The 19,805-nt window shown below is 39.9% G+C and overlaps 3 protein-coding genes across 23 annotated transcripts in view; 1 reads left to right on the top strand and 2 right to left on the bottom strand.

The window, feature by feature from the left end:
- Window positions 1–375, bottom strand: part of DNAI7 (dynein axonemal intermediate chain 7) — a 17,958-nt gene extending 17,583 nt beyond the window's left edge. For 7 of the 9 annotated variants that reach the window (XR_015285685.1, XR_015285684.1, XM_086884987.1 and 4 more), the window contains exon 1: window positions 307–375. Coding sequence is in view for 5 of the 9 variants with exons in the window: in XM_086884987.1 (XP_086741113.1) it covers window positions 307–309 (3 nt within the window). In the remaining 4 variants the exon portion in view is untranslated. Of the gene's footprint in view, window positions 1–14; window positions 44–306 lie in introns of those variants that run through there. The other 2 variants (XM_086884988.1, XM_086884985.1) reach the window with 2 other exon arrangements.
- ETFRF1 (electron transfer flavoprotein regulatory factor 1) lies at window positions 80–7,999 on the top strand. Of its 7 annotated transcripts, XM_086884998.1 has the most exons (4): window positions 349–436; window positions 1,357–1,461; window positions 1,560–1,804; window positions 7,785–7,999. In XM_086884998.1, the coding sequence occupies exons 2-3, from the start codon at window positions 1,417–1,419 to the stop codon at window positions 1,773–1,775; spliced, it is 261 nt and encodes an 86-aa protein (XP_086741124.1). In that variant the 5' UTR covers window positions 349–436; window positions 1,357–1,416; the 3' UTR covers window positions 1,776–1,804; window positions 7,785–7,999. The 7 variants fall into 7 exon arrangements, with proteins under 7 accessions (XP_086741125.1, XP_086741124.1, XP_086741123.1 ...); XM_086884999.1 differs by lacking the exons at window positions 349–436; window positions 7,785–7,999 and adding an exon at window positions 80–169 and having other exon boundaries at window positions 1,560–1,836; XM_086884997.1 differs by lacking the exon at window positions 7,785–7,999 and having other exon boundaries at window positions 1,560–1,836.
- The window catches only part of KRAS (KRas proto-oncogene, GTPase), a 24,715-nt gene continuing 9,463 nt past the window's right edge, over window positions 4,554–19,805 (bottom strand). For 4 of the 7 annotated variants that reach the window (XM_086884992.1, XM_086884994.1, XM_086884995.1 and 1 more), the window contains one exon: window positions 4,554–8,105. In XM_086884992.1, coding sequence (XP_086741118.1) covers window positions 7,989–8,105 — 117 coding nt within the window. In that variant the 3' untranslated portion in view covers window positions 4,554–7,988. Of the gene's footprint in view, window positions 8,106–14,193; window positions 14,318–19,805 lie in introns of all 7 variants that reach the window. The other 3 variants (XM_086884990.1, XM_086884989.1, XM_086884991.1) reach the window with 1 other exon arrangement.

The raw sequence follows: 19,805 nt of genomic DNA on the forward strand, positions 1-19,805 counted from the left end.
AATTAGCCACTCACACACGACTCTCGGAATGAACTTTGTTACTACAGACCCATTCTGACAACGAAGTCAGAGCCACCTCCCGGCTGCTTCCACACGGAGCAACCACAGCAGCAAAACCACCGCACAAGGACTTAACGCCGGGGCTCACAAAAGATAACGCGTCCTTCAGGTGCTACATTGAGATTAAAGCCTTTATTCCACCTCCCGGGACTCCGGTAGCTAACGAGGAACACCCCGCTTTCCTCCACCCCCTCACCCTTGCCCTGTCCCGCAGGTATCCCGCCCGCAGCCCGCTCCCCGCCGCACCATGTCCCGCCGCGGCGGCGCTGCCCCTCAGGCCGCCCAGCCCGGCAGGCCCCGGCGCAGGCGCGGCTCGGGCCGGACGCGCTCCCGGCGCTGCCGGAAAGCGGCGCCGCGGCGGCTCCGGGAGCAGCGGGTGAGGTCCCGGTGCGGCCTTGCCGGGACCCGCGGGGAAGCGGGGATGGCTCCGGGGGAGCGGCGCGGCAGGCAGAGCCAGGGCGAGGTGGCGGCCCGAGGAGCCCCGCAGCGGGAGCTGGATTGGATTCCGGTCGCTTGCGATTTGGTTTTGGCTGCGCAGCGTCCAAGGCCAGGCTGGGCAGGGCTCTGGGCAAGCTGGGATAGTGGAAGGTGTCCTTGCCCACGGCAAGGTTTGGGACGAGATCATCTTTAAGGTCCTCTCCAAGCCAGGCTATTCTGTAATTTTCTGCTTTCAGAACTAAAAATCGGTTACTTTGTCACTTTTCCTTACGTTTTGCCGGTGCACGCTGGACTCAATTTGTAATGCACTTAAAGAGTCCTTCAAAAAGTAAAATTATGAATGCGACAGCTGCAGGAATATACATGTATATGTATAAAATTTATATATATAAAATACAGGAATTTGTAATACATAAATATATATGGAGATAAAAACAAATGCATGAAAATATGTTATTATAAACGTTGCTATATGAACATATAAAACGCATAACAATGTATTTATATATCTTTACCACTTTATATGTATATATATATGAAGATACAGTTTTTTAGCAGACCATAAAGCAGCTAGGCCAGCTGGTACAGAATTTTAAGGGTGTGAGAAAGCAGCCAATGAACAGCACAAAGTGTTGCAGCTGTTGAAAGTTATTTAGAAGTTTCTTATTTTCTGTTTGAGGGTGGAGGGGAAAAGACAATGAAAAGCTAAATATAATAAAAAGTAAGAAAGAAAAAGAAGAGACAGAATAGAACCAGAATTAGAGCGAATGGGGCTCAGTAGGATACAGAAGTTTTAGGAAGGCTGAGGTGGTTTACTGACTTCCAGAGAAGGCTAATTTCAAATTGATTATCCTTCAGGTAACAAAGCCCAAGCAAACCAAAAAGTCACACAAAAGGAGAGTTCATTGAAATGTGAGAATGGCCAATTCTTTAAGAAGTGAAGTGATAAAACTGTACAAAAATGTAAGTGTCTTAAATGCCACCAGCACTTAACCAGAAAATGAACCCCCTCTCAGTGTGCACTCAGTTAATTAAAAACACATTATTCTTTTCTCTCTAAGCTGCTGTACCTTGGAAGAGAGTATCCCAAAGGAGCAGACTACTTCAGAAGCCGTTTGAAAGCAGCTTTTCTAAAAAACAAAGATGAGACAGACCCTGAAAAAATTAAGCAACTGATTGCCCGGGGAGAATTTGTTATAAAGGAGCTGGAGGCTTTGTACTTCCTGAGGAAATACCGAGCCATGAAGCAGCGCTACTACAGTGATGACAAGCCCTGACTCTGCCTGTAATCACACACCCAGGAAAGGTAACAATAAAAGAGCTCTAACTGCAAAAGAAGTGAAATGTAAATCCTTCCTGGTCCTCTAGGACCCAAATCGGGGAGCTGCTTCCCTGCCAGGAGTCACTTGAAGGGTTTGGGGTGTGCAGGTTATGAGTAATAGGTTTTCCTCTGCTGTTTTTGACCTCCTCAACCAAAACTTCAGGTATGAAACAATTTTGCAGGAAGGAGTGGTTGCACTCAGCCCTGTTCTGTTTCACTTCAATGTATGTGTTGAACAGAAACTCTTCTTACCCCGTATCTGTGTGTTTGGGTGTCAGTTCAAGGTGCTGTGCTTTGTTACCTAAAAGATGAACCTGATTTGAAAAATCCTCCAAATTGAATGATCCATTTCCCCTGGAAATAAGCACCCTCTCAAAAGTGAAGTTCCCAGCCCTGGAGAGAGAGTGCTGTGCTCAGTTCTTGTCTCCTCAGTTCAAGGAAAGACAAGGAGCTACTGGAGAGGATCAAGCAGAGGCCATAAGCATGAGGGGTCTTGAGCATCTCTTATGAGGAGGGACTGCAGGAACTGGGCCTGTTTAGTCCAGAGAAGAGAAGACTGAGAAGGGATCTCATCAGTGCATATAAATATCTCAAGGGTGGGTGCCAAGAGGACAGTGCCAGCCTCTTTTCAGTGGTGCCCAGCAACAGGACAAGGAGCATTGGCAGTAAACATAATGCAAGAAGTTCCACCTCAGCAGCATGAGGAAGAATTTCTGTACACTGAGGGTGGCAGAGCCCTGGAACAGCTGCCCAGGGAGGGCCTGGAGCCTCCATCTCTGGAGACATTACAAACCCACCTGGACATGCTCCTGTGTCACCTGCTCCAGGTGACCCTGCCTGGCTAGAGGGGTTGGATTAAATGCTCTCAAGGTCCCTTCCAACCCTGACTATTCTGTGGAAGTAAATTCTTGAAGCTTTTAGCCTCATCTGCTGAACTTGCACCACCTTGCTGTGTCAGGGAGACAACTGCGGGGTCAGGAAAGGGAGCATTTGAACAATAGTGCTTTAAGCACTTGGGCCCTGAAGACAATTCCTGCTACTGCTGATTTCTGCTGTTGTGTAATTGCTGCAGCGGGAATAGAAAACTTGATCTTTGCCCCTGGAAGAGAAGTTTGGCCATAGCTGTTTGCTCCAGGCTGTCTCTGTTGGCCTTGGCTCGTCAGAGCTGATACTGTTGGGTTGGTTGGTGTTTCCACCAACTAAATGACATTGGAGAGAGAAATAGTCTTTGAAATATAGGTAAGGAATCACTGAAGTAGAGCTGTTGGCAGCAGCAAGTCTTCACACTGGCAATAAGGAGTGTTTTAAGATCACTCAAAGAATTGCCAGCAAAGGCATCAGCAAAAACAGATTTAATATAAAAGCAAAAATGTGACAAAGTCCATTCAACAAGGTTCACTCCACTATTTACTAGATAGTTAAAGCACAAAGAAAAAGCAAACTAAAATCTACAATCTATTGATCTAAAACCAAAATCAACCAAAATGTATCTCTGAGGATGCTGAGGATATAAAAAAGGGTAAGGATGGAAAAGGGTATGGATAAAAGGAATAGGGGAGATGCTCCTGTTGAATCACAAAGTTCAGAGTGGACCCCCATGCAAAACTGAACCCCAGATCTGACCAGTGGTTTATGCCTGTAGCTTTAACAGCACTTAGTCCATAGTTCAATTCAAAACATACAGAATTTCTCATATGCACAATAGCAACTCACTTGTAGGCCTGAGTTACTTGCAGATCTACAGTACTTAGAATCTCTGAGAGCACTATCCATTGTACATTTTCTATAGCATATCCACACAAACAGTCCTGAAGGAGTATGTACAAGGTATACAATTCCCCTGGGGATTCACTGAAGCACTTAGGTTGGATACCTTTGCATCTTGTCAGTGGCTGAAGGGTTGAGCCTCAAGGAAAGGTGGCATCATCATTCCATGCTCTGTTTTCACTGCTGGTCCTCCAGATACAGCAAACAGGAGTTCAATGGCTCTGAGGTGCCACACAGAGGGAGATTTCTGGTCACTGCTGTCCAGGAGAGCTCTGAGGGCCTCACTCAGGCCCTCTTTATAGGGTCACAAGAGAGGTGGGTTTATGTATGTATATATACATACTAGTATGTATGTATGTGTGTGTGTTTATGTAAAACCACAGCAATTTTCCATCCTGACCACAATCCAGATCGGTAACATCTTTTGGAATTTCAAAAGCAAAAATGCTGTTCCACTGAGGGCGTTCTTCAGGCAGGCAAAATGAGTTTCCAAAGCTGTTGGTTACAAAGCAGGAGCTCTTCAAGACAGCACCAATTCCTGGAAACTGTTCCTGAAGAGCTCCAGACAACCTCAGCCCAGGTGCTGAATGAGCATTTCTGGGATTATAGCTGCCTGAGGAAGGAACAGGGGATGCAGCAGCATCCTCACAGAATTCTAGGACAGAATTTAAGAAGTGATGGCAGATTACAGTACCTTGCGATGAACGCACATGCTCTAGTTTCTGCCACCACACTGATGTGAAAAACTCCTTTAACATCAACTGAGCTTCTCTGCACTTCCACCTGCTCTGAGCAGCCACCCCTCTCAGAGACAGGGACACCAAGGGGGGCAAGGACAGCAGCTCTGGGACAGGCAGCAACAGCAGAAGTACAAGACAGAATGGAGAACAACTGCCAAGCACATGGAATTTGTGGGATGCCCTGTTACCTGAAATTCTTGCACAAGAAAAGGAAGCTGGGACAGACATTCACAATAACTATTTTTTATTACATTACAATAAATAGGAGCAGTACAGTTTGACAAAAAAAATGACAAATTCCAGATCACCTCACAGCACATACTCCTAAAAACATTAAAAATTTTAAAACAAACAGTGGTCTTTTTTTTTTTCCTTTTTTAACTTAATGTCTGGCATGACCAACATTCCTAGGTCACACAACCAAATTATGGAAAAACTGGATCACACTGCATATGTTCCACATCAAATAAAGCACAATGTACAAAATGTGCATGTTTCAGTTTACACTATACAAAAATAGTTAAAATACATTCCAGGTAAACATATTACATTAAGAAGTCATTCTAGTAAGAAGTTGGCACTCAAGAGGAAAAAGCAGAAGTATTTTCAACATGAAAACACAAGACAGTGGAATAAAGAAATGTTAGGAAAGATTTACCATCTATGTAGCTTTATGTAAACTTGAGACACAATGATTTGTTTTACAGTTTGATGGTCTTTGAAGGTAATAATTGTATTGCTTCATAGTCTAGACAAGAGCAGAAGATTGTGTGTGTCAGTATTTACCCATTATCCTGTTACTGTAACAAGGCCCACTCAGCAAAAAAGTAGCAAAAACTTTCAGGGCACAGAAACTGGTCAGAATAATTCCTTTTGGAGCAAACCAAGGATCCAGGTATTTAGCAGAGTTACATAAAGCTACTGTAAGAAGGTGTTACTCCCTGACACATGGCAGTTTGACATGGTGATGTGGGCAGTGACTCCCAGGCTCAGGAGCTGCTCTCAGGACACACAGCACCCAAGGATGTTCTGTGGAAGCATCTCAAACAGGGCAGTGATGATGGAGCAACTTGTGCAAGCTACAATCCAACCTGCTTCACCAAATCTTAACAGGAAGACAAAACTGCATGACAGTGGCAAGGATGGGGTTGGGTTGGGTTTTTTTTCAAGTAAATAAGGGCTAATCTAAATGGATTTTGTACTAGTTTAATTAGACTGGCAGCCACAGCTCACTTTTGCTGAAAAACTCCAACATTGGTTCATATATAGGTTTATAGTAGAGCTACCAAAATCCACTTTTGATGAAGACATTTCAGCTACAAATTCTCCTAACAGCTCTTAGTTAAATTAATATCAGAATTTTAGACCAGCCCTAATTTCACATGCAGTGTGACTCAGTTACCAAAATTAAAGTAACCTTAAGATTACTTTTATTTGCTCAAGACTTGCAACCCACTTTTGCTATGTTCTTCATGTATTATCAAGAGTGTATAAAATGTGCAAATAACTGTCTCTGACACATTTTAACCTTGGAAGCTCTGAAATATTTTGTGATATTAAGAATCTGTTCTTACTCCTTACTGGTCCTTACAGTATAAAGTTAGGTTCTCCTGCTAATGTTTTTCAGAATATTTCATAACCTACATTTCACACTGAAGCTGAGAGGAGTGGAGGGGTCTGGATTTTGTTGAAGGGTGGGAATGGTGGGCACAGGCAGGAAAAGGCCCGATTTCTCCCAGACACAATGAAATTAAAAAATATGGAGCAATCCAGATACTCTCTGTTCCCTGACAGCTTTGTAGGTTCCCACCTACAACAGTCACTCTGGGATTTTTTTTTTTGTAGAAGCAAAATAATACTTCTCACAGAAATGGTCCAAGTTACACAGTGTAATTTTTACATACCTGTGTAAAATTTCCATGGAATACCTTAGGTTAGGGCAATGCTACTATACCCTGTTCCAAGTTTTCCAGTGTCCTGAACTGTCCTACTTCAATGTCTTGTGATCTATTTTTTGGGTACACCAGTCACACCTTCCAGTGTCACTCTGCAGCTGAGTTAGCTCCTGTGAAGAAGTGCACCTTCAGGAACCAAAGCTCTCCTGAAACAAACAACTCCACATTTACAGGGAGACACTAGGAACTGGAAACACTGGAACTACTGGCTCATACTTCAGTGAAAACTAGGTCTACTGCAGTACCAAAAAGTGAAAGCCCCTGCAAAAATCCTGCATTAATTCCAATCAGAAGAATAAAAAAAAAATAAAAAAAAATAAAAAAAAAGTGGTGGGAGAAAAGAACAAAAATCACAAGACAATCACAGAGAAAGACAACATTAAACTCTTGGTGCAGCTTCATGACAGCCTAGACACTGGAATGCCACTCACCAACCACTGAATCAGTACTTCACAGACATCACACAAACAACACTGACTCTGGAAATCATGTTCTATGCTGACAGATTGTGCAAATTCCACACCATTTCCATGGCATAGTGGATTTCTAAATTATTTGCATGAAGCAGCTAAATTCAACTCTTTCATTCACTCATTTGATGTTACTAGAATTTAGAATTTCTCCCCTATTTTTCACAAAATGGGCATCTGGAAGTATTTAATGCCACTCTTGGCGGGGGAAAAAAAAGAATGGTTTTACTCCACTGTGTAATTTAGGATTGATTCTGATGTAATTCTTATGGTAAATTTTGGGTCCATGTATGAATTAACCTAAGAATTTGAATCAATTTCTCTGTTAAGGCATTCTAGTATTTCCTAGGGACACTCAGGGTGAAATCTTGACTCCACCGAACAAAGCTACTCAAAGCTTTGACACAGGGGGATTTCACCTTGCTCTTCAGACACAAAAACTCAGTGAAGCTCCTAAAGCAATGCATTAACAATAGCAAATCAACCTAATTAGAACTTTTACTTTTTCCATTGCCAGGTGTGCATTGTTGTCTTTCTAAAATTTTTTTTTATTTTTAATTTTTTATAGAAAAAATATAGTATTTAAGGAGTGACCGTGACAAATTGCAGTGAAATTTTTTTTTGAAAGTTTTCTTTTTACATTCATTAAAGTTGATCTGAAATGCTACAAGACTAGATGCCTAGAAGCAAAATCTACAGGAAGACTATAAAGGCTTCTGGTCTCTCTCTATTGCAATCAGTCTAAAATAAAGGAAAGGCTGAAATGAAAGCTTCTTTTGCTAACTAGTCCTTTTTCCCAACCAAATTTATAAACCCAAAAATTTTGAGGGGATGTTAAAATGTGTAGAGCATCATTTGTTTGCTTTGCACACAGAACAGAAGTTCACAATCAGTAAGAAAAATAGGAAGTTAGCAACTGTGCATGCACCAAAGAGTCCTAAGACAGTTCTCGGGCTTTCTGTGGGTATTTTTTTTGTTTGTTTTGGGTTTTTGTTGGCTTTTTTTGTTGTTTTTTTTTTTTTTATTTTCACAGGCATTGCTAGTTCAAGAACCAACAGTCAAAGAATACTGGCACTTTAAGAGGAATGAAGTTTCCACTGTCATTTAAAACAAGCATTCAGGTAAAGCTAACAGGATCATGAAGCAGAAAGTAAAGTAATGCTAAAACAAATGCTAATAATTTAGTGTAATGTACAAAATTACTTCAGTACTTCTTAAGAATAAGGATAAATTGTATTTACATAATTATACACTTTGTCTTTGTCTTCTTTTTCTTCTTTTTACCATCTTTGCTCATCTTCTCTTTGTGTTTTCTGATTTCTCGAACTAATGTGTAGAAGGCATCATCAACACCCTGAAAAGATACAGAAAGACACAAATTGAGATCAGGTTCAGACGGGGATTCCATCCACACATTTTCTTGCCTGGCATCCTTTGAAAAATGAATCCTGGCTGCAGGACTAATCCTGTTCCTCTCTGGAATTCTGAGCAGCACTGACACAATCACCTGATGGAGCTGCTTTGGTACCAGCAGGAGCTGACACCTGCTGCCCTATTCTCAGCTGCTCCTAAACCAGGCTTAGGGCAGCCTGCAGGTTACTCACAGGTGCTCCACAGGTGAAATTCCATTGCTGATGTGGGAGGGAAGGTAATGAAGTGTGTCCTGCCCTCACTTCTGTCTCCAAGAGCACACCCTGCTCCACCTCAAGCTAGAAAAGTATTATACAGAGTGTGTATTTATATAATAGCACCTCACAATTGGGTTATAAGTATATATTATCACAGAATCATAGAATGGCCTGGATTGGAAGGAACCTTAAAGATCTTCCATTCCAACCCCAACACCTTTCACTACCCCAGCTTGCTCCAAGCCCCATATAGCCTAGGACATTTCCAGGGATATGGACAAGCCACAGCTTCTCTGGGCAACGTGTGCCATGGCCTCAGCACCCTCACAGGGAAGTTGTGAGGCATTAACTATCTTTATTTATGCTTTAATAATCTATATACAGTTTTGGAATATGAATTCTAATATTTGTACCAATAATTCAATACCAAAGACACAGATATGCTTTATCCACATATTCTGATGATTTATCAGAGGCACATTGGTACAATCATCACACCACAGTTTTATAAATCTTTACACATGCAAATCAATCAAATCAATCCCACGTCCCAGTGACAAGTTATTTGATACGTCATTCTATTCAACTTCAAAAGTTAAGGACACTTGAAACACATTTTCTGTGGTGATTGATAGTCACTTAAAATCTCCATGGCTCCAAGACTTAAGCTACAGTCACAAAAGCTGATGTTTGTTCACACTGAGTAGTTTCTCATTATTTTCAGAGGTAATTACAGCTGACCAAAATTAACTGATCTAAAGAGACCAGCATATCCAAAAGCCCGACATGAACCACTATGAAGTACAATGTTGTACAATGTACTTTGTTACAACTTACTTATAGGAAACAATTTATGGCCTTGCTCTCATGTTGCTTCAAATCCCACTAAAATACTCATGTTGTCAGTCTGCCTTTACATCTAATAATTTGAGTACAGACAGTTATAAAAGCTTTAAGATAAACATTTTCTTGATTCTTTCCTGCCTCTTTATATCTTTTAGATAGATGAGAAATATTCCTGTATTACAGCAGCCAAATGCATCACTATAGAACTGGATCTAGAAATTCAGCCATATGAGTTTGCCTTCAAGCTGCCAAAAACAAAATAACATTGCATTTCCTCCTCTATTCCTATTTCAGTAAAGAACTGAAAGTGAACTCTGAAAAAACAAAAAGCCAAAAAGTCACCTAATTTGTTACTGGTTCAGCCAAACTCCAAGTGGTGATGAAACTTAATATGAAAAGTCAAAACAACAGGGAAGTGTGAAATAGCTTCACTTAAAAAGCAGCACTCAGTATAAGCTAAATTTATTTAAAACCTTCAAGTTCATAAAAGATTTACACACAACTGATGTTCAAAGTCCTTGGCAGTGTATCTCTCAATATTAATAGCACACTTTTGCATATTACAAGACCATGCAAACAACTTGTTCTACATTTTGAGGCATTACTGGCCAATGTAAAATGGATGCCTACTGGGAAAATAGCCTTACTTCTGCAAAAGCTCAGGTCACTCATTAGTTTTTGGAAAATTAGAAATACCTCGTATTACTTTGGAGAGAACTAGTGTATTTTGTTTACAGCTTCAACATTAATGCACATAGACAATATGTAGCAATGTTCAAATAGGAAAATGCTATAGAACAACAGTTCATGATTCCACTGCAGGTCTCAGTATTAAGAAGGGGGAGGACAGCACAAAGAATCAATCACAACAGACAAAACAACAGTTTCATACTTCAAACACAAGAACCATGTAAGAACAACCTCTGCCCAAGACTGTTCACACTGCCTTATAGAACCACCTTTCAGAACTGACTTTCAGTTGGTGCCTTCAAATCAGACACACCTAAAAACTGCAATTTAAGTCTTCAAACAAGAAATCCTCCCTCATTAAACTTGTTTTAAAATATATGCAGATAAAATAACTTGTACAAAGTAATACCCAGATACAATCATGATCCTTTAAACACATGACTTTCCAATCAAGGCTGAATTTTTTTTTCTACCTAGTAAGATAAGTATCTTTTAAATACACCACATGCTGCAACACAGAATCATAGAATGGTTTGGGTTGGAAGGGATCTTAAAGATCATCTCATTCCAAGCCCTTGCTGTGGACAGGGACACCTCTCACCAGATCAGGTTACAGAACTGACCTGGCTTTCATCCTTTCATTTACACCTTTGTAGACCAAGCCTCACTAATTATTAATTATGTTTGGTCCTGCCACAATTCATCTTCAATTCAGGTCATTAACAGAACATGACATACAAAACTGTGCTTAGACCAATTGTGAGTCAGAAGTGCAGAACACAAGGTAAAGGGAGGTCTTCCACTTTTCAGCCTGCCCATTAAATTTTAAATGTAAGTAGTGGATACTCTGTCTCCAGAAGGTCCCTAAAGGCATCAATGTTGTGAGATCAAAGACTGCCAACCTTTCCAGTCAGCTCTTTCAGTAGGAAGGGACTGCAGGCAGCTGACCTTCCTCCCTCTGACAATGCACTTATTGTGTGCAAGCCTTCGGGGAAGTTAAGAGGTACTGAATGAGAGCTTTAAATTCAGGCTTAGATTAGAAACTCACAATTCCCTGTGCAGACTCAGAACTAAACCCCAGAGCCTCACTAAAAGTGCACTGACAGGCCTTGCTCCTGGCCCTTGTTCTTCCAAAGGGCAGAGGGAACAGAAACAACAGAACTGATCCCACAGGAACAGCCTGCTCCTGCCTACAAGCTTGCTTCTGGAGCCCCACATGGTCCCATGGCTGCAGAAAAGTCTGGAGATGTGGCTGCACCACCACAAGCATGCATGAGACTGAGCAATGAACCTGGCTGGCAATAACAAACACCAAATTCATAAGGAATTTGGAATTCCTTAAAATCCCAGTCCCAAAAATAACCCTTACAAAATTTCTAATTTGTAGTTCTTTCTTGTATTTTTTTTAATATATAATGCATATATATATATACACATGTGTCAGCTGTGAGGAATAGAAGTTATTTGTACACCTCTGCAGTACTATGGAAGGAAACCATTAAACTGCAGTTTAATCAAGAACTTAGGCATTTTAAAATTCAAATCTAGAACTTTTCTAACTCAAACTTTTCCCTATTAACCCAGCTCAACCCGGATTATATAATCTAGACGTCTGTATGTAGCATGCTTTATTTTAAATATCTGATGCTTTCAAAAAAAAAAAAAAAAATAGTTATTTTGATGATTTCACATGGAGTTTCAGAGATTTCTCCCTGCTAGCTGAGCAAAAGATGTTCTGTCCTTTCTGCTTTACTGAATAACAGCCAAAGGAATGAAACTCTTGGAAAGCATCAGCAGTTCATGGCAGTCTGGGTAGTCAAAGTTTTCAGTTTCCTTGAGGAAGATTAATATAACTTAAGAAGGCATCCCACAGGCAGCAAGAAGATAAACAATATTCCAAGAGGGAGAAAAACACTCTGAACAGTCCAACTTGATTATTCATGGAATACTATCATTGCAGTCTGTGTTACAATGAATATTTCTGAAGTCTAAAATCCCAGCTGTAAAGTTCACACCACGAGGTGCTGCTCTCCTTAATCACCTACTACACATCACACTGAAATAATACATTTTTTTACTGACTGGAAAGTAAAACAAACCAGGCTGGGTTAAACATCAGACTTCTCATTTCACTCAAATCACTACTGAACTACAGCTGTGCCATAACAATTTTGGAGTGTGCTTTCTCCAGCTTAACTCTCTAAATACAAAACTGCTGGAAAAGCGTATCAATGCCATGTAGAATTCACTTGGGAATAAAGGCAAATGATTCCTTTTCTAAGCAGACTCTTGAAGTTCTAGAGCCTTAGATCCAACACTATTTTCTAAACAGGGTGCAGGGAAAAAAAGAAAACACAACAATAAACATCCAAAAGTTAACAATATCCACTGCTGACAAAATGTTTACCTCATTGGAAAAAAAAGATGCAAAACCCCCCCAAAAATACTTCTCTTGGACATCATCATCAGAAAGTAGGAAGCTGGTAGAAAGAAAACATGTGTTCACTGAGACATAAACAAGAACTCTGCAATCTGCAAAAATCCTTCCACTGAAAACCACAGTTCCTCCCATCCTATTCTCATTCTCCCAACAGGAAGGGAAAGCAGACAGATCTCAGGATCTTTAAAGTCCCAGTATAAAAAAAAAATAATTCTACTCTGTGCTATGGTTATGACAGTAACACATCAAGCATCTAAAAAGTTGGTTTCCAGAAGGCTACAGGGCTTAAGCAATTTAATTTCTAATGCTCTCATCAAAAGTCATCTTGCCCAGCTTCTGTTGTTTTTGATAGGCAGGGAAGGATAACACAAGGTGTTCTGATGGCATCAATTTTAGTAATATTTGGATGCAAGACTAGGGAGCTTCATGACTGAAGCTTCCAGTTTCTTGCAAAGGAAACCTGTGATGCAAAGGGTACCACAAAGTGATTGAATAATATAATTAAGGTCAGAAAAGACCTCCTAGAGCACCAAGTCCAATGTCTAACTGATCAGCAACTTGTCAACTACGTCACGATGTTAAGTGACATAAAGTCATTTCCTGAACATCTCCAGGAAAGTGGACTCCATCATTTTCTTTAGGAAAAAAAACCCAACTATACAATTACCTCTGAACAGTCATTCATCAGTTAAAAGCTGAGACTAACAAGACTGAGCAGATCTAGTAAAAACTGATATGAATCAAAATTGCTTCCCCAGAAAGAGAACAAAACTCCCTCAACTGAGAAGAATATTCCCACAGTGTGACAGTCTCTGGAGGACACAAGCCAAATTCTACTACTTCTCCACCACATATTCTGAAGTACAAACACACACCTTGAAAAACGAACAGTTTTTCTTTTACAAAATGGGAAATTCCAGGTCATCCTCCAGTTGGACAAGTATATAAGGAGTAACAACTCACTCTCTGGGATAGTGCAATAGAAGGTAGAAAATTAATGGGATAGGAATATCTGCAAGGACCTGCTCCAATAGTTTGTTCAAAAAACCCTGGAAGTGATTTAGACATGTACTTCCTCCATACCAGTTTCTTCTGTCCTCACCTCCTCCCCTTTTTCTAACAGTGCAATATATAGATTAAAAAAAAGATTTTGTGAGAATTTGGGTATTGGGGTTTTTTTCTTGCATTCTTGTTGGTTTTGGCTTAGCCCCCTCTCTCCTCCAGTGTTCCTTCACTGTTGCTCAACCCACACCTCTTGTAAAGGCTCTCAAAAAAGGTAAAACCCTATTTTGTCCAAATCTGGATCACTCACGGCATTGTAACTGCACAAAAAATCCTGGAAATTGTAAGGTTACATTTTTTAAGCTGGGGAAGAACAAGGAAAAAAACCATGGCATTAGAATTAAAAGATCCTGTACACCAGTCAAATACTGTTTTGCTGGATTAGGAACCTCTTATTTCTGAATCTGATGAGGACTTCTAAGTGCTATAATCTTTTCCTCCCAGTTCATCAGCCTGAAGCTTCAGCCAATATTCACTTCAACAGCACCTGCAATATATTCCTAATAAAACTTCCTCCTAACTTCTTCCCACTCAGAATGGTCCCTCCATTTCCCAGCTGGAGAATTCAACATGCGGCAAAGACTTTTTGTTATTCCATTTATCAAAACCCCATGAAACAAAGCAAAGCCATATTCAGGACACTGAAATGTGATTGGTTTTATATCTGAAATTGTGTCATTGATTAGCCACAAAACATCTGATTGGCAAGATACCCTCAATCAGTTTTATTTTGGCAAGTGATTCGCAACCCTTACCCTGGTACATTACAAACTTACCCTGTTACATTACAAGGCATTTTTTAATTTTCACGCACCCTGGAGTCTTTTCTTCTTTGCTGATTTTTTTCACTCTGTACTGTCGGATCTCTCGCACCAATGTATAAAAAGCATCCTCCACTCTCTGCATTGTAAAACACAACTCCTTAAAAATCGCTTTGTTAATGACTGAGACAAGATGGGACACCTCATGGAAGGGGAATAAATCACAACAAAACCACTGAAATTATGAGCTTTACTTGAGAAAAGTAAATGGATTTACGTATTTAAAATGCTGGGATTGCTCATCTGCTGCTTGATAAATACTTAATTCAAGCTTAATTCAACATTTATTGATTACCAATTATTGTGAATATCTACATTTCAAGCCCTGCTTTTCTTTTGTGCATAGTAACGTTGGGCCAAAAAAAGAGTAAGACTTACTTTCTTCCATTGCTGAAAATGATACTGCTTGTGTTACTGAACTATTCCCACATTTCTGTGGGCATGGATGTATGCAGGAGGCACAAAACCTTAACAGATTGTGAACTAGGGGCTACACACATAGTTAAAGCACCCACTTGCAGTTTTGAGGAAAGCTGAGAACACGTTCGGGCAAAGAAAAGCAAGCCTCTTCTTTAGGCAAAAAGGGGAACTTTGCAAAAATCCATGGATCAAGCTAACAAAGTATTAAAAAAGTTCATCCAGGTGATTTCATAAGTGGTTATAAAGAAATAGAATTTTCTAAGAATCCTAAATTTGGGGCAGTGTTGTTTTTAAAGCTACTAACTTTGTGAAACAAGCACTGTGTTATTTAATTTAGGAAAAGTGGTATCTGAGCCATGGCAGCAAATGTTCAGTATTGTAATCTTTAAGATCTTTGTTACATCAACAGGACACACCTGATTTGTTCCTCTGGGCCAGAGTCCACAACCACGAGGGTCCCATAACAACAACTAAATGCAAACAATCTGTGAAGTTCTGCTGCTCAGATTTTAATCTGCTGCAGAAATGTTCCTCATGGGTTCTAGGGATGACACAGAGCTACATGTTTTACTTCTCCAGTCCCACACCTTAATTTTCTGCAGCTCTGCATTTAGGCCACTTGGATATGACACCACAAGCATTAAAAAAAAAATAAAAATGTATGGAGACTGAAGACATCTTTAACCAAATACAATATAAAGAGAAACAGCACCAGCTCTTAGTTACAATACTTCAAAATTAGCGTACCTGCGAATGAATTTCATGATTTATATCAATCTCTGAGGATGTTCTTATTAGAACAAGATGAAAAATGTTCCACTGCAGCTTTTGAAGGGGAGAGCAAATGTCTCCTGTGCCTTACTATCAATCTCAGTACTTGTCTCCTCAATCAGATCAAAAGGGCTGTTAATTTAATAACAAACCCATCATTTGGAAATAAAGCCAGGACACACTGATGATTGTGGTAAGCAGCACAACTGCTTAAGCCCCAAAACTTTATTACTACCAATGGGCAGTCTGGGCTTTTATTTGGCAGATTTTCCATAAATTTTCTCTCCATTTTCGTATTATGCACTGAATAACTGAAAAGCCAGTCAGCATTTACTGCCACATTTACTGGGTCATTTTGCATGACCTGTGCCAAAGGTTATCACATGGAACATTCACTTTTAACACACTGTTGCTTATCTGAGGATTTTTCTGAACTACAGCCTCTTCAATTTGAAGATTAAATTAATTAGATTTGTTTTTTGGATTGTACTACCCTGTATAGACATAATGTGCCCTTTCAGGATGCAGTCAAGTATGGCCAAGTCTTACATTCCAGGTCTGACAGGTTGCAAAATGTAAGGAAAGCCACTAAAACAGGCAAAATCCAAGTAAAGCTCATACTTCCATGTTTTTCTGGAAGGAATGGAAGTTTCTTTCTGAAGTGGGAACAGCAAACATTGATCAGCTGCTATGTGCCAAAGCACAGGCTGTACAAGGATCAACATTTTTGCAAATCTACTGTTTTGCAGCAGAAAGATGCAATTTGATTATGGAGCTTTCACATGAAAAATTAGGTAACAATTGTTGAGTCAACATTTATTGCCAACTTTCCCATCACCAGTAGGAGCTGTAATTTGCTTTAGCAATGCAGAGAGATTGAGAGATACAGAGTGAGAAAAGAAATTGCTATTACTGCCACCACCAAGAATGGACTTATGAACCCTGCTGAAAGAGATTATTCTGAAAGAAAATCTGTACAGACACATATTTGCTTATATCATTAGCACAAGGTGACATTTTAAAGAGCCAGATGCCAATCCTACAAACTTAAGTCATTTTAATACCAATTCAAGACTCTCTAGTGTTTTTTTCCTTCAATAAGCAATGACCATATATATAAAGTGGGACTAACCAGTTCTTCTAGCTGTCAGAGCTGGAAGCAAAAATAGCCTTTGGCAGTTATTAAAAACTTCAAAACTTCTAAACAGCCTGAGGAACCCAGGACCTTGAGGCAATGTTTTCGAGGTGCTTTTGCCTCCTGAATGACAGCCAAACACTCCATTTAAAATATGACCATGTGCAAAGGAAGGCTGTTTCAAACACAGGAATTTTCACAAACAGGAATTTTCACAAGTTCCACTTCTGTAGTGCCTAAAGGAACCTGATGAAAATTAGCCCTGACAACCCAAAACTGTTTTGTTCCCATCCTTAAACACTTGATCACAGCTGATCTCCTAAAAGCAACCAAAACTTTCTTCCCTTGGAGCTTTGTCCCTGGGGGAGGACTAAGCTTTTCCAGAAATGTTCTACCTTACAACAAACAAGGTACATGAAAAAACTCAACCCCCTGTGTAAAAAGTATGACCAAGTTAAAACTCATTGAAAACAATGCTTTAAGATAAAACCTGTACAGAAGAACTGGATTAAAAATGGCTTGGAGTAATACAGTGTCATGAAACAGATATGACAAACCCCTAAAAATGGTTCAAGCAAACAGTTAGCCATGAATTTTAAGAGATGTAGAGATGTAGAAATGAATTTCTGTAAATATTGCCACAGTTACTTCACCAGATCAGGCACAGGTTCTCAACTTAGTTTGAGCACAAGGCTGGAGCCTAACCCACTGTTTATCAGACAGCTGAAATAACCAAAATGCTTTTTTTAACAGTTTTCTGGTGATTTAGGTCAACTTCTTCATTACACACTTCAAAAGTGTGTTTAAGCATATTCTAAATAATGAGACCTCAAGCTCTGGGAAACACTTCACTCTGCTTGCAATAATTCTCATTCATCTGCTTTTCCTGTGAATCCAATACCAGCAAGAAAGCTGAAATGTTCCAAGGGAAACAAAGCCCAACAGTCAAACCACATTGGGGTGGTTTGGCCTTACAGCATTTCCCTGTGTAACTCCCAGGCAAGGGGATGCCCAATAAAGAATGGCGGGTGCAGCTTTGGTGGGGATAAATCAAGTTTGTCGCTCATCTCTCATTGAGATTATCAATAATAGATAATATTGGGAACTACATGCTCATGTAGACAGGGAAGAACTTGAATATAAAGCTTATGTCAGAGAAAAGCAAAATCAGCAATCAAAATAAACCTAAGCCATTCATCCCCTTTTCCATAAGGACTGTGAAAGGATGAGTAAATGCTCATGGCCTTACAAAACCACCAGTACTGCCACTTGCTTACATTCAGAAACAGGACTATCACAATTTTTCATAAATTACATTGTACTGATTTCAGTCAGTGGTCTTATTGAAAATATTAATAATCTGTAGATTTATATTCAAGTTGTAGGGCCCTCTGTAGCAAGGTTTCACTGATGAATTCAGTGTTTTGTTTGAAAATTCACAGAGGGATTTGGCTTAAAACACAATCTTCTTGCTGTGACTTGAAGTTTGCATCTTTATTCTCAGTCAGAACCCAAACACGCTAACCTCTGGAACAACTTATTTCTGTACTTCATTTCAATATTCTTCGATTTTCTGTCCTTGCCTGAGAAGTTTTGAAAATCTTAAAGACTTAGTTGAGCTGAGATATCACCCTGCACGAGCATGCAGTGCCATCCTTTTAAAAAAAGTGTCTTGGCAATCAAAAAAGTCTATTCCATCAACTCCCTCCCATTTCCACCTTCATAGTTTCCTTCTGCAGAAACATTTCTGATTCCCCCTGAGCTCCGGCAGAACTGTGCACAGGAAAGGGCAGAGGCAGGGAAATGGTGCCTTTCAGCAGGGCATTAGTGATGGTATTTCCATGTGGTGGAAGATGAGGACAGGAATGGAAAAGAAGGTTCCTACTTCAAAAGATTCATGGAAGACTTCCCATGGGCTCTAGAAGACCACCAGCTGCACATGTTCATATTTGGAAGTTCTCCATGAGGACAGAGAGGACCAGAGTTTTATTTTTAGATTGACTTTTAAACAAAGAGAGAATAAAACTATAGCCCATGGGCCATATGCAGGTCACAAAACAGTCTGAATCCCCTAATTTAAAATTAATTTTGAAGAAGGTGTGTGTGTATATATATACATATTTATAAATATGCAAGAGTGACTGAAAAATCATTCCATGAACATACACACACATGTATATACAACCACATACACTAAAATTTAGATCCTCCTGCTATAATTAAATTGCAGTTCTTTCTCCAATGCCCTTTCTTTTATCTTCTCAAAAATATTTTATTTACACAGCATCCTATGAAGGAATTTCATAGCACAACATGCTCTGCACTGGGAAAGAACCAGCAGCCATCACTAGTGGTGCCAACTTTTCAAATCCAACAGGCTCTAAACAGTCTATTGGGCATCTTTATTTTAAAATACCCCTTTTAACAGAAGTGGCTATGCAAAAGAGTATTTCCCCAGCAAAACCTGTTGCTGTATAAGACAGACTGAACAAAGTAAAACCTTGATGTTGGTGCAGAACTTCTATTGTTTCAAATTTTAAATATAATTTCAGAGTTATTTTTTCACCCTCCTATCTCCATGACAGCCACTAATACAGCACCTTCCAAACAAAGCCACTGTCATCATTAAGTCCATTTGTATGCCCCCTTCTTCAGCACAGTCGTGTGGCCTAATTTATTGTCAGTCATTCAAATTTGGCAATTCTGCTTTGGTTTTTTAAATCCTACCTAACAGAGACTTTCTTTGTTACCAGAAGTTAGCACTGCTTTGTGAAGTTTTACTAATTAGCCCATGTTTCAATTTGTCAAAACCTTGGGTGGGTGGAGCAAATTTGCACTAATAAAATATTCTCTTCTCAGATCCAAAAACACCTTACAAACTATGAGGAAATTCTGCCAAGTGATGTAACTGAATCTATACAGAAATTCTGAGCAGTTACTCAAACTGCAGCATTCTGCCCTTATTTACCTTCTGAACTCCTGCACATAACACTTCTGATTATGCAGAGTAGTAGCCACTCAGGCCTGATCTAATTTGTACTGACAGTACAATCTCAGCTCTTAAAAGAGAAACCACCAACCAGTATTTTTCAAGATTGCTTTCTTCCAGAAGTACTGAACCAGTTCCACCTCCATCCAGAGTTTCTCTTCTCCTGAAAATTCAGATGTGCCACTCTGGCACCTGAGTCCTCTCTCAGCCCAAGAGAGGCACTGAAAGGACAAGTGAGCTACAACAAACCAA

Source organism: Cyanistes caeruleus, chromosome 4, assembly GCF_971803275.1.
Source record: "Cyanistes caeruleus chromosome 4, bCyaCae1.hap1.1, whole genome shotgun sequence".
Taxonomy (NCBI): Eukaryota; Metazoa; Chordata; class Aves; order Passeriformes; family Paridae; genus Cyanistes; species Cyanistes caeruleus.